At 38.6% G+C, this 13541-nt stretch overlaps 1 protein-coding gene across 17 annotated transcripts in view; it reads left to right on the top strand.

Annotated features, from left to right (window-relative positions):
- The first annotated feature begins 6825 nt into the window (after nucleotides 1-6825).
- The window catches only part of LOC135308724 (uncharacterized), a 76862-nt gene continuing 70146 nt past the window's right edge, over nucleotides 6826-13541 (top strand). For 9 of the 17 annotated variants that reach the window (XR_010369132.1, XR_010369131.1, XR_010369130.1 and 6 more), the window contains exon 1: nucleotides 6833-6967. Coding sequence is in view for 5 of the 17 variants with exons in the window: in XM_064434121.1 (XP_064290191.1) it covers nucleotides 6890-6967 (78 nt within the window). In the remaining 12 variants the exon portion in view is untranslated. Of the gene's footprint in view, nucleotides 6968-12498; nucleotides 12648-13541 lie in introns of all 17 variants that reach the window. The other 8 variants (XM_064434093.1, XM_064434070.1, XM_064434086.1 and 5 more) reach the window with 7 other exon arrangements.

Below are 13541 nucleotides of genomic sequence, written 5' to 3'. Positions count from 1 at the left end.
CTTTTTTTTCTTACTTTACTCCACTTATTTGTAAGTTTAATTTTCCTCTATTCTCATTCCTGTTGAATTGAGCTCTAATATTTTGAAGCCTTCCTATTCTAGAAAGAAGCTTGAAAATGACAGCATGTCTTTATTTCTGGTAAAATCCAAGTTACCAGGCACCTAGCTAATGCATCTTGCTCAAAAGTTCATGGTTACACCTACCTCTAGGTCTGGAGTCTGAAGAAAATTTCCACCTTCTCCAAACCCACCACCAAAGGGGTGTTAGAGATATGTTTTTATAGAATGTGAAGCACAGAATAATTTCTGACCAAAGATCTTCACACAGTAAGTTTTCTTTCATGGAACAGGTCTGGAAACACACATGACCCTAGATTTTCTTGGTCTCATAGCTGTATTTGCAGGGGTTTTTGCTGAGTTTGGTATAGACTGCTGAGAAGTTACAGAATGTGAGATGTCAAGGGCTGCATTGTCCTCTCTGTCTGAACCTAAAGACTGTACTAAAGATGGCACAGGACAGTGCCCCAGGGCAAGTCCCTCAGCTCTTTTTTATTTGCCAGTGAAGAATCCAGGCTTGCTGGTCTTGCAAATTCCAAGTTTTCCAGGGAGAAACCTCTGTGACCAGAGGATGTCAGGCTGGAACTTAAGTGATATTACTCTGCAAGTATGTTTGCCAAAGGCAGCATGAATATAGCGGCATCATTGCATTGGTCTGAGAATTCAGAAAGCAAGTATGACTTCATCTGGAAAAATTCTTATAGTTTGAATATTTCCCTTTTTTGAGTCTATATTTCATCAATCTTCGACAACTATCATAACTCATTTTTCAATAAAAATGAGAAAAGTGTAAGTTCAGAAGCGTGTCAACACCTTCTGTTTTGTCATCAACTGTGATAAGGTTAACCTTGAATATTTTTGAATTTATTTGGTGAAGAAGAAAAATGACATCTGTTTTGTAACCTCACATCTTCCTACACTTTCTGACAGCACACAGAATTTTCACTGAACAGTAAGGTTTGCTCATAAAGCTGAGCTAATCAGAGGTGGCTATCCAAAGTTCAGTCAATAAATAGCTTGACTTTCTAGCTTGTAATAACATAAAGGGATCAATAAGGACTATGAAGATTATTTCTCCATTTCCTTCTGCTTCATATTAGGCTAGCCATGAATGACAGATGACTTCCTTTCTACCAGTTTCTTGTCTTTAGCTGTTATGTACTACCTGTTCAGGGGATAGAAAGAAGTGTAATATAAATCCTAGCATCTGAACATTTGCATTTTAGTAATACATTCCTAAACAATACCTGTTTATAGCCTTTACATATTTACTATCAAATCAAAATGTTTGATTTTTAAAAAATGTAATTTCAGTCTTTAGGATGCACTTGATTTTTTTTTTGTCACTGTTCTTGCAGAACCAGCTCAGTTATGAATATTTAGACCAAATCTCTGTCCTGAAAGATTAAGGTCACTACTAAGAGCAAGCTTTTGTTTTGAAAACAAGTACATAATTTCTATCTTAACAACATATAGCACAGCTTCAGTAAAGTCAGCCCACATGAAGCTTGTGAAACACCCATTATGTCAGATTATTTTCTGGAAAAGACTTTACTAAATGACAATACTGGAACAGTGGGGAAGTGTCCAGTTTGAAATTAATATCAATGTGGAGATTAAACTCTGACCAATGTGAAGGGTATTTCTGAGACCAAACAGAAAAAGTAAAGATCAGTAAAAAGAAACAGAGTTACACACTTTATATAGATTGCATGGAGAAAAAGGTAAGAAGAAGGATCCAGGAGAACCAAGTCAATTATAAGTGTTTACATAAAAAACAGTTACCTGCAAAAGCAGTGGCTTTTATGTTGGGATTTTTTAAGGGTTAGTGAAAGTGAGCGTGTACTTTGGATCTGTATCTCACCTGCATTAGGGTTATTTGTGGCCAGACATTTAATGCAATTTTAAGCAAAGACACAGGCCATAATCTGGAAGAACATATTTAATACTCATAAAGAGTTGAAAGTATTTTAATTGTCAGGATAGTTGAAATTCTAGGAAGGAGTCTAGGGAAATAAACCAAAGTAATCTTGGAACAATTCTCTTTGAATATTCATTGAGGACAAAGAAGGTCTGAGAACAGGAAAAGTTCAGAATGCATCTCTGAAAAATAAATTTGTGGAACAAACCAGAAAGCTTGACTTTAAGACTAAGGAAGAACAAGTTAAAAGTGTCAAGAAATGCTGGGGCTTTTTTGGTGTTGGTTATTTACCCTCAGTGCTGAAGAGGTCTGTTATTGCAACTGAACACGATGTTAGCTACAAATTTGGTGTGGTGGGTAATACAGTGCCACAATCCAATATTTCTGTTAATAAATTCCATCTCAGAGAAGGAACAAATGACAATTTGGGGCACTCTGAAAAGGGTACCTCAAACTCTACACCTTTAAGAACAAGACATAACTGTCTGAAATTTGTAAAATTTATTTCAATGCATTAAACTGCAGGGGATCAAGAGAGGAAATGAAAAAAACCCCAGAGTATGAAACATGCAACCAAATACCACCACTACAGAAGCTGACCTAGCTCATACAGTTGATTCCTAACTACATAAATGCTTATGTTGTGATGTTAATTTAACAAAAGCAAACTAACTTTTTGTATTCTGTAACCTTAGAATCATACTTAAGTTGTAAGAAACAGGATGGGGTTAAGTTATTATTAAGTTATAAAGGCCTGTCTTTGGCCATGCTGAGACAGGAAAAGCCATTCAAGCTGTAGCAGGAAACATGGAAGGGGCACTCCAGGAAATCCATAACATATATCCAGTAAAGCCAGAAAAACATTTTCTAAGATTCTCCATCTTCATCTTGATGCAAAATACCCAAATAAATATTTCCCAAACTAGTTCGACATCTACTTGCCATTAGGGAGTGTGATGAGTTCCTGTCTGCAGCAGAAAGAGACTTGCAATCTGCACGTTATGGTACACAGTGTGATGAGCAATATTAAGTGCACCCTTTTGTATGGTGTAGTCAATCTGATAAAAATAGAACCAGACCAAAGCCTAAGGAAGGATTTCTTATTCTTTTACCATCAGATGAAGCTCTTCAGACCCATAATTTAAATGTTTTTCTCATTGTAGAGGTGCTAAAAAATATGTCAAAAGACTTCAACTAGTTAGTCTGCAATTTAGCTTGAAAAGTTTGTTTCTTCCCATTCTTCCTAGTTTTTGAATAAAGAGATGCAGGAAAATGCCTGCTTGCCATGGTAGGTACATGAGCTATAATTTGCAATGAAATATCATGGACTGTGCCATACTACAGAAGCTTTAATTAGAGTAATTAAAACACATTGTAACTTACCAGTGATTTTGCATTCAGTATATTTTAAACAGCTGAGCCCTGAAAAAAATGCAGTGATTTGCTCACTACCACACATCAATGGGTTTCTGCAGCTGTGGAATCACACTCAAATTGAGCTTGCACAGGGAGCCAAATTATTCTTTAGGAACTGGAGAAAATCAGAGAATGATATTCCTAGACACAGACCATTAAAGAAAAATTAACTATTAGATCTCCTATGTGATTTTTGGCTCTTTCTACCCAGATGGCAGACTTCAAGGATCTTCTATTTTTCATATGTATATATGAAGGTTCCCCTCCAGTTAGCAAAAGCAAAGATGCTCCAAGAAAATATGCTGTTAGGAGTACTGTAAGCATGGACTTACAGTAGAAAGGAAAAGATACCAGGTATTACTGGCTGGCAGTTTCAATCTAGCTGCTTCTTAAAGCATAATGTCACAAAAGTGTAATTAAGAAATTAATATGCTTTTGAGTGAAGGAATGAGGGCTAGGAAATTTTTTCCTAATTTTTCCTTGTTTCTTAGCAATTACATTACCTTTGTATACATCCCCAGTGTATTTCATTGTGTAGGCCTTTATCACTTCCAGAAGCTAGAAAATATTAAAAAATTGTGTTCTTACTTGCACAGATGCTTAAATCAAGACCAGCTATAGGTAGGAGACATCTAATTTGATTACACTTTTACACATCCTGCACAAGTGCTTGGTGGGAAAATACGTAGGAGATTCAGCATCAACATCCCCATCCCTGCAACATGCTCCATAGGGCACACTGCAATGGCTGGTTTGTGCTGTGCATCTGGTGCAGCTCAAAGTGCAAGTTTGTGCCCAAAAACTTATGTTCTACACACAAAAATCCCTAAGCTTAGCCCACCAAGCATGTCCTGCCCTGTGTCTGCTGGTGGAGAAGCAATCAAAGCTATCCCCAGTAAAGAGCAGTACTGTGACTGGTGAGTCACAGCAAACTGCCCATCTGCCATTAGCTGTTTCTGCAGGCCCAGTGTCAGGACTGAGATGAGTAGTTGGGGATCACCTTAGTAAAAGTGCTGACATCATCCTAGCCAGAAACCATCAGAGGCTGATTTGGACAGAAAAATGCCAGCTTGGGCACCAGATGAGCATAAACCTTAAGATTTCCTTTGAGGAGAAACAGAAGATTTTTACACTTCAAAATTTAGTAAGGTTAACATTCCTAAGATTAAATGTACACCACAGCATCTGTAAATGGTAGAGAAGGGTATCAAATCTTTAAAGGTCATGCAATCTCCACACAAAAGCAAGTGATTCCTATTGGAACAGTCTCTCCGGGCAAGGATTGTTCTGATATTTTCAAGACAGCACAACAAAACATCAAATCATTATAGCTTTCTGGAGAACACCCTGCATAGTTAATTTAAACTAAACCACAGAGAAATAGAAGCACTTTATTACAACACTGTTCCTTTTTTTAAAACTACCTTTCTGAAAATGAAATTGAGTCAGCTGTTCAAGTGGCAGCATTCACAACAGGGAAAGGCTGAGTCTGCAGTGAGTGATTAAAATCTGAAGCAACCCATTTAGATAACCATAAAAATATTTTATTGCAGATTTAGTCCAAAATGAAGAATGTGTTTGTCATAGGACAAAAGAAGAATAAAATAAAAAGAACAATTAATACAAGCCTTTGGAATATGTTTTTTTCTTTCTTGGGAACTTTTGAAAATTGTTGGCTATTTCTGATACAGAAACTTGTTACAGGACATCACTGCCTCTCCCTGCCCACCAGGCTGTCCCTTTTTTGCCCCTTGAGACAGTGAGTGCCTTCTGCCCATACAGCAGGCACCAAATTTCACTAGTGTGCTCCTACAGGAGACCAATTAGCAGGGCTGTGATGAGAGGCAGAGATGAACTTTTGCTTGCTTCAAATACTCATTTTTCTATAAAGTCAATAAAAAAAATAATAGTCAAACTTCACAAAGGAACAACACTAAAGAAAATACCTATCTGAATAACCCTTGATAGCACTCACAAGAAGTGATGCTTCTCACTTGCACAATAAACCATTACAGCTACAGTTCATATATGGCCCCAGGTTGGTGAAGGTCCCACATCCTGTTCCAAAAGGAAACCAGGGGAGGATGCTCTGGCTTAGGACAGTGGTAGGGATAAGGTCATGCCAGCCACACTCCAAATAGCAGGAGCTCCATCTCAGGTCAAGCAGTGAGGGTCCAGTGTTCCCTTGCATGAGGAACTACTCCCACAAGATTTACTCCACCATGTAGGGTTTATACCACCAGTCCCTGTGCTGAACATTACATGAGTATTCCAGTCTTTATCCCCTGTCTCTGGCAAGGAGTAGGGTGCTCAGGGATGCAGCAGACTCCTCCACAACCAGAGGGAAAGCCAGTGAAGGGATCAGGATGACAAGGAAACAACCCAGCTGTGGCCTGCATAAATCACCTGGGCCCACAAATACAGATAAATTCTGTCAGTATCTGGACTTCCTTAGGAAAAGAAAGTAGCTTCATTTTCTGGATATTGTGTAAGAAGATTTCAGGATCTTCCTGTTTTACTGGTCAATCCAGCTGACCCATAGCAAATCTTGAAGGACATATTTTTCATAAAATACTTGTCAGCACCGTGTAAAAACATCTGTTATTGTGATCCAATGACATGCAACAAAATTTTTTATTATTAAAGCAATGCAGAGACTCTAAATACTTGGGAGAGAGTTATCAATAGAGATTTTAGTACAGGACTCAGTAGAGTCTGCAATGTAATCTGCATTCTCCCTTTGAAGCATGATTTGAGAAAAGTATGTTTGGTAGTAGCAGCAAGTTGTGCAATAGCTGCTTTAGCTTTCTTGCCTTCCCAAAGGTCAGACTATTCTTCTAAGAATTTTTTATTTAAACACTCACTGCTCACCTAATTATATTGCTTGCTTAGGGGCACATATTGAATAGCAGTCAATTTATTAATTTAAAAATGCTGGAAATGCCTCAGCTCAAATCAGTTGGATTCTTTCCTTTAAAAGCGACACGCTAAAGTAGCCACATTGCCTACAAAGCTTTACCACACACACCTTAACTTCATCTCTAAATACCACCAAGAGTATATTCTCAGCCAATTTCAAAGCACAACAAAGAAGGAAGCACGATAAAGAAGGAAGAAAACACAGTAAAAGAGAAGCTTTTTACAATTAGGTCACAACCAGCCCCAGTCATTTATTCATTAACAATTACCTGAGAGCATCCAAGATCGTCAGGTATTTTGTGTAAGAAAACAGCTAAAGCAGTAAATCTATTGAGGAAATATTTGGTATTTCTGCTGCATCAATGTTTGCTCTACTGCCTTCCCAGTTCTATCTGATAAGCAGTAACTTGCAGCAAGTACTTCAGCTTCAGCTTAAAGCACTTTACTCATCACAGGTGCAGATGAGTCACACTCATGAGAAAGCCTCAGTCATGTGAATTGGATTTGGTATAAAACCCCATCCCAGTGCTGTCTCCCTTCTGTCTATAAGTAGTGAAATTTTTAGTTAAAATATTTATGTCTAGTGTCATAGTTGTTGCTGAACAAAGCCCTTTAAAAGCCTTCCATGTAAGCTGTTTGTATTGTCTTGAGCAGGTAGGTAAATTAATGGATGGTTAAATTTTACTTTGCAACTGTTTTCATGGTTATAGTGTTGCAGTTTGAAGAGGTGTATTTGGTTAAGCAAATGTGCTGTGTGCAGAGAAATGGCAAGTTATGGCTTCTGTTGATGTGCTTGAAAATAGCTAAGTGTAATAGGACTTTGTGGGTTGGAAGAGAGGAGAGGGGATGGTGTGGTCTGAGCTAATTTGATATTAGCGAGGGTAAAAATGCAGTAATTGTAGGCAGAAAAATCTAATTGCTCAGTATGTTTGCTTTGTGGCTTTTTATTATGGTTCTGTACTGTACCTTTTGACCCTGTTTTTACTTCTAAGGGGATCTCCCTTTGAAATGTGCTCCTTGAGGTATAAAATGATTGTAGTGCTGTCCATTAGTGCTGACTTATGTAGCGGGAGGTAGCAGTCTGCTATGAATTTGAGTTATGAATTGTTTATACAGATCCTATTTTAAATCTCTGTTCTCAGATATTTTTTTTGGCTGTGTCTATTTGTGATGCTAAAGTGATTGGAAAACTAAAGAGGAGCAAATTCTGAGTGATTCTGGTATTGCCCTTAATAGGCCTTCAAAGACATGCAGCTTGAATAATAACCTAAATCTAAGGTAGTTACCAAGTGTCTATAGGCCTAATCAGCTGCCACCACTGGGAATAGTTAATGACAAAAGTGTCCCACTTCTTTGCAACTTGTGCATATCATTTCTGTTTATGTTTTAGCATTTGCTCTCATGATGCTCTTCAGAGAAACAGGACGGTAAAGTTTCTCTCAGCTTTAAGGTTGTCCTTTGGGTCTGGCATGTGATTTTGATAACAGCTTGGATAGGGTCCTGGTGTTTATTGGAACAATGCCAGGTCAGTAGCTTTGAAGTGTAAATCTTCTGTTTTGTTTGTCCAAGAAGTGCAGATGAACCCTGGTAATGCAGGTCTACCTTGCCCTTGGAGTACTTAGTAGTGTGCCTGAGGGATGGTAGCCTGAGCTGAGAGTATTCTATCACCTCGGGAGGGATGTCCTGTGGCTCTACACAACATTGCTCAGGGACTGGGGAGCTCTGCCTGGGTAAGATGCTATGAAAAGGGCTGATCACTTTGCCCTTGTTCCCTGCTGACCACTGGCTGCCTGTTCTGTCTTGCTGTCCCAGTGCCCGTCTGTGGCTGGTGTTCCTTTTCTCCCATGGAGTAACTGACTTAAATCCAATTTGCCTCTCTTCTACTTAGCTATGCAGCGAGTCTGCTGTGACTTTCTTCAGGCTTTCTAAGTGCTTTAATAGAGCATGGCCTTGGGAGATATCTTAATCTGGGAAGCCAAAAGGGCGATATTGTGAGGGGGAAATTGCTTCCTTAAGTTGCTTGCTCTGATCTGCAGAATGGATTTGTGGGTCCTCTGCAGACTGCTAACAGGGATAAATCCTTGCTGTTCTATGTTAGATAATCTGTCCTTGCTTTTGGGATCCTTTTAGTGCTGAAAGGAATTTATGGGTATGCAGTGTAAAGGGTATTCACAGTTAAAGAGGGAGTGATCTGATTTTTACTCTTATGATGACACATATCAGCAGCCTGTATAAGTAAGATGCATGTTTAGGTTACAAAAATGTATGTATATATACATACATACAGTATATATATATATATATATATGTATACAAGCTGTAACTAAAGATTCTTGTTGCCATAGAGTTTAATTCTAAAAAAAAAAAAGCCCTCTTCCAACCCAGAGTGCTTTTTTCAGAGGTCTTTTATTAATCATTAGATTTTGTGTTCTTTATTCCTTTTATTGGTGTTGCATCTAATGGTGTCAGTCTGCCTTGAGATGTTAAGACAGACTATCAAAAGATAAATTTTCTGCAAGACTTAATTCAAAGAGATGTATTATTCCTGCAGCTCTCTTCCATGTTTCCAAATATGATCTCATGAATTTAAATAGATCAACTACAGTTGATGTCTCTTCTTGATCTATTTGAATTGCTTCTGAAGCTACTGATCATATGCTTTTGTCTCCTTCATGCTGGTGGCACAGCTGTCTGCTCATTCAAGACCTAGCTTCTGAGGTTCTGGGCTTATTCTATTCCTCTAAACCAGCTCTAAAACTGCTAGCTCTTATAAGTAATCAATGCTAGCACATTCTTGGCAAGGGTTTAATCCACACCAGGGTTTTGATGGAATGGTTCAATTACTCTTTCTCTTAAACTTGATAGTCAGATGCAAAAGGAATAAAGGAGATGGGACAGTTTCCATAACTCTTAACAATATTGTGCCTCACTCTGCAATTAATAGTATTTATAGCTTTATGTACTCTCTCTTCTGCCTCCTTCTTGATATAGAAAAGTGAATTACTGCTTCCCAAAAATCCATAATAAAGACAAAATAACTCCTGAAAATACCTTCTTTATAGATTGTTTGAGCAGTTAATTAAGTAAAGCATGGTTTCTCTTTTCAGTGACTGAACAAAAGTCAAAGCAGTTTCTAAAGAAGATGCGAGCCCATATATATGCTGAAGGTGTATTCCACAAATATATTACAATTACTTATTTTTTAGCATTAGGTAATATTTTCTTTTCCTGTGACTGCTTCTGAGTTGTAGCCTTGTTAGAACTTCTACCGAAAAAAGCTTGACATTTCAAAAATCCCCATTTATTTATTCCCTGGAGTATCTCATCTGGCAAGTGCTCTGCATTTCCTTTTCTGCTCCTGCTATTCTCTTGTGTGTTGGCATCACATCTGAAGTGCAGATAACTGACCTGCAAAAAAGCTGCCTCTTCTTTGAGGATCTCTGACCTGCCTGAAATGGCACAAGAGCACTTCAGCCATAGAAAATTACAATAGCTGTAAGATGTTTGTGCCATGTTAATTTTGTTTGAATGTGAGGGTAGCAACTGCTTACAATAATTTTGACATGCTGCACAAGCCACAGCATGTAAGTAATGTTTGCATAATACATACCTAGAGCTGTTGTTCCTCCCCAAGAGGATTCTAACAAATTAAGATGGAAAAGTTATCTTTCAGGACTGCAGTTTCTTTGAAGACTCAACAACAATCACAAAATATATCAAAGCAATTAATTTGTTCCTGCTGTACTCAAGTGCCTGCATGTGTCTTAATAGCCTCTGAATGGATGCTTAAGAAATTCTGTGTCCAACAAACAGAGCTCAACACTTTATGGCCGATAATTACCCATGAGTTTACTTAATAGGGTTAATAGGCTGCAATGAGGTTGGCTTTTTGCTGCCACATTTGGGAACTCATTGGCAAAGATGTTATCTGGGACATCCCAATATGTTCCTTCAAAAAAAAAAATCTTGAGGGATGGAGAGGAGAAAAGCTCTGCATTTACTAACCTTCAGCAGCAGCAGATCACATTAGGTGGGATAATTAAGTACTGACTCAAGCTCTGTACAAAATAATATTTGATCCTATAACTTGTAAGTCTGGGCAGATTGTGTAGCTTGAAAAACCTTTGTTAGTACCAGATTAAATTTGTGCACCAAACTTTCATTTCCTTGTGGCAGCTTGTTGGGGGGCAGTCAGGGGTAACATTCTGCCCTCTCCTGATGCAAACTCTCTAACTCATCCCAAAACTACTGGTGCAGCTGCTATGGGTAGTCACTTCCTGGGAGGGATCATTCCAGCCTAATACGTTTTTTTGGGTTTTTTTGTAGATTGCCAGTCTAAGTACAGCATTCACAGTGAAAACTGGGAGTATGTTGCTCTCAGCACTTTTGTTGCCATTGAAGGAAGTTACTTTTATTTGTCCTCTGGGCAAAAGGGCATAAGCACCACAAGGAGGGTTTGGTAGGAGCATGTTACAGTATGTGTTTTGTGGCATAGAAGCAGTAGTTCTTGGCTCTCTTCATTGGGCATATTGCAGTGATGCAGGTGAAAAGCTCCTGTTACATGACCCTGCTGACACCTTTCCCACCCCACCAAAAAAATCTAAACAAACAAAAAGGAGACTCCTCAATCCCTCTCAAAAAAACCCCAAAAACAAACCACAAAAAACCAAACCACAAAAATATTGAAACAAACCCCCAAACAACCAAACCCCCCCCCAAACTGCTAAAACAAACCCTAAACCAAGACTGAAAAACAGGAAAAACTTTGAGAACTTTAGTATAACCTGATTAGAGTGAATACAGCAAGATGCTTCAGGGATAAGTTTTCTTCTCAACAATTATTTTTCAATCTGAGAAGAAAATTTCTTGATGACAGTCAAGTTTCGCTAAAACTCACTAAAACTTTTTGCTCTGCTCGTTTCCCAGGACACAAAGGCCATGTGTAAATAGAAGTTGACAATTCATACTTGCATGATGGTGCAATAGTAATGTGTAGTGTGATTTCACTACAGTCCAGTGTGTTGTCACTGTCTGGCTTAAACACAAAATCCAGATGAGCAATGTAGGATTATTGTGCTGCACAGGGCAATGTCTATAATAGAACATGCTACTTTGGAGAATGCTGGAAACAGCCTCTCTTCTGGTGCTGGAGTATTAGATACTGTCTTTATGTCTAAATGTGGTGAGCATATGAATGTGAAATGTAAGAGGAGATTTGCCAACTGCTGATATCGTTCTGATTTCTCTGCCTCCATATGTCTTTTCACTGGCTGCCTCTTACGTCACAGTTTCCATCCCCCTGCTCAGATGCTTTTATATCATTTTTGGAAGAGGGATCTGTGTTCATCTGACAGAAGGCATGCATAATGTGAGCTACTTATTGAAATAGAAGCAGTTTCTTGGACCATGCATATATATTCTGATTTTCTTTGAGGGTACAGGTAAGGAGGCTGGAAAAAGAAAAACCCAAAACACATTACCTTTTCAGGTCTGGCTAGATCTGCAGTCCCTCAGTGCAGGGTGAACTGCAAGAGGAGCATGACTCTGCAGAAATGTGCTTACATGGCAGAAAAAATTATCCCAGTTGTGACTCAATGGTTCATTTTGTTTACATACACCAATAAACAAGATCATTTATATTTAACAGAATTAAAAATTTCCTAGGGAGGGGTGTGTGTAATACAGGATCTTAATGAAAAATATTCAGGTTTGCAGTTAGATACATATTATGTTTCTTGAACAGAAGAGTGGAAAACACAGTTTGAAACACTTCAATAAAGAAGTGATTTTTTTTTACAAATTAACTGTGTAAGCTACTAACTTAGAACTCTTGCTTAAATACCAAAAGTGTGACTTTCACAATAATATGTATTCTGCGTAATTAAAAAAAAAAAAAAATTTCCAGCTGATATGTTTCTGCTTATACAATAGGTACAAACCTATTTATAGTATACATATTGTGTCAAAACCAGTGATTTACAAGCTTCTTTGGGTAGTTTTAGGTTTAGCAACTGAGTTCAAGATTAAAATAATTCCTTATTCTTTATTTAAAGAGCAGACATTTTAAAAAGGATATTTGTAGTTTTGTTTCCATAAAATGACCTCCAGTCTCCAAAGTAAAAGGAAAAAAATTGAGGTGTTTTGGTTTTTAATGGTCTTGAGAGATGTTTTCTCTGGTCCTTCAGGTATGCTCCTCTGGAGAGGAACATGTTGAACTTTGGCAGCTCTGTTGCCTCTAGCCCTGCTTGCAGCCCAGGCTGCTGTGGGTGAAGGAGGACTGGATGCTCTGTGCTGGGCAGGTGCTCTCCTGCAGCACTTTCTGCACAGCTGACAGGTACCCAAACTGCAGTGTTTTCTGTCCGTGTCCTTTGGTCTTAAAGAATGTCTGTCTTTGAGTTCTTTCACTCTTTTTTTCTGAACAGTGTTTGTGTAATTGTCTGATTAACAAGGCTTCAGGCAGGTGTGAACCAAGGATCTGACAGTGAGTGGCTTGGATGCTCAGGCAGGGTTTGGAAATATGCCTAGAAGTTAAAAGTTGTGAGGGCTTAGCTCTTCAGATACAGTATTCTCACTCTCCAAGGCTGGATACTCAGTCACTTAAGATGGAGACTTCTTGTGTGCTTTTAGAATAAATTTTTAAAAGGAACAAATAATCCATATTTGCTTTTCTAAGTGGATATGAGATACTTAAGAAGAGCCATTAATTTACTGAGAAAATCCTTCAGACTGCAGACAGTCACTCTGGCTGGATACTGCAGGAGACCATCATAAGCAGAAGCTGAGGTGATGTAATGCACTGTATTTTGGATTAAAGATTATCTTCTGAATTGATAGCTGGAAAGGAGACACTTAAACTATTCTGACTTGTTAAATATAGCTGAGGAAATGGAATCTGTATAAGTGCAATAAGAAATTGTGATAGAGTAAGGAAGGCAGTGATACCTGGACTGTGCTGTCACAAAGTCACAGCTATAGGCTTTGTAAATCTGATAGTGTTAAAACCCCCCTTTGCACGCAAAAAGTGCTTTCCACTAGAGACAGAAGTATTCGTGCAAGAGATGTCCCACCCTGTGTGGTGTTCACTTGGTCCATGGGTGCCTCAGAAGTGCTGGTGCCAAAGGGTGATGGGAATGCCAGGTTTGGCTGAACTGGTGGCAGCTCAGGATGTCCAGGGGTGGAGGACTTGACCTGAAGAGTCTGCCTGAGAGAGAGGTTACCAGAACAGGTT

This window comes from Passer domesticus, chromosome 1 (genome assembly GCF_036417665.1).
Source record: "Passer domesticus isolate bPasDom1 chromosome 1, bPasDom1.hap1, whole genome shotgun sequence".
NCBI classification, from domain to species: Eukaryota; Metazoa; Chordata; class Aves; order Passeriformes; family Passeridae; genus Passer; species Passer domesticus.
Note: the sequence above shows the minus strand (reverse complement) of the source record. Positions and strands in the feature narration are given on the sequence as shown.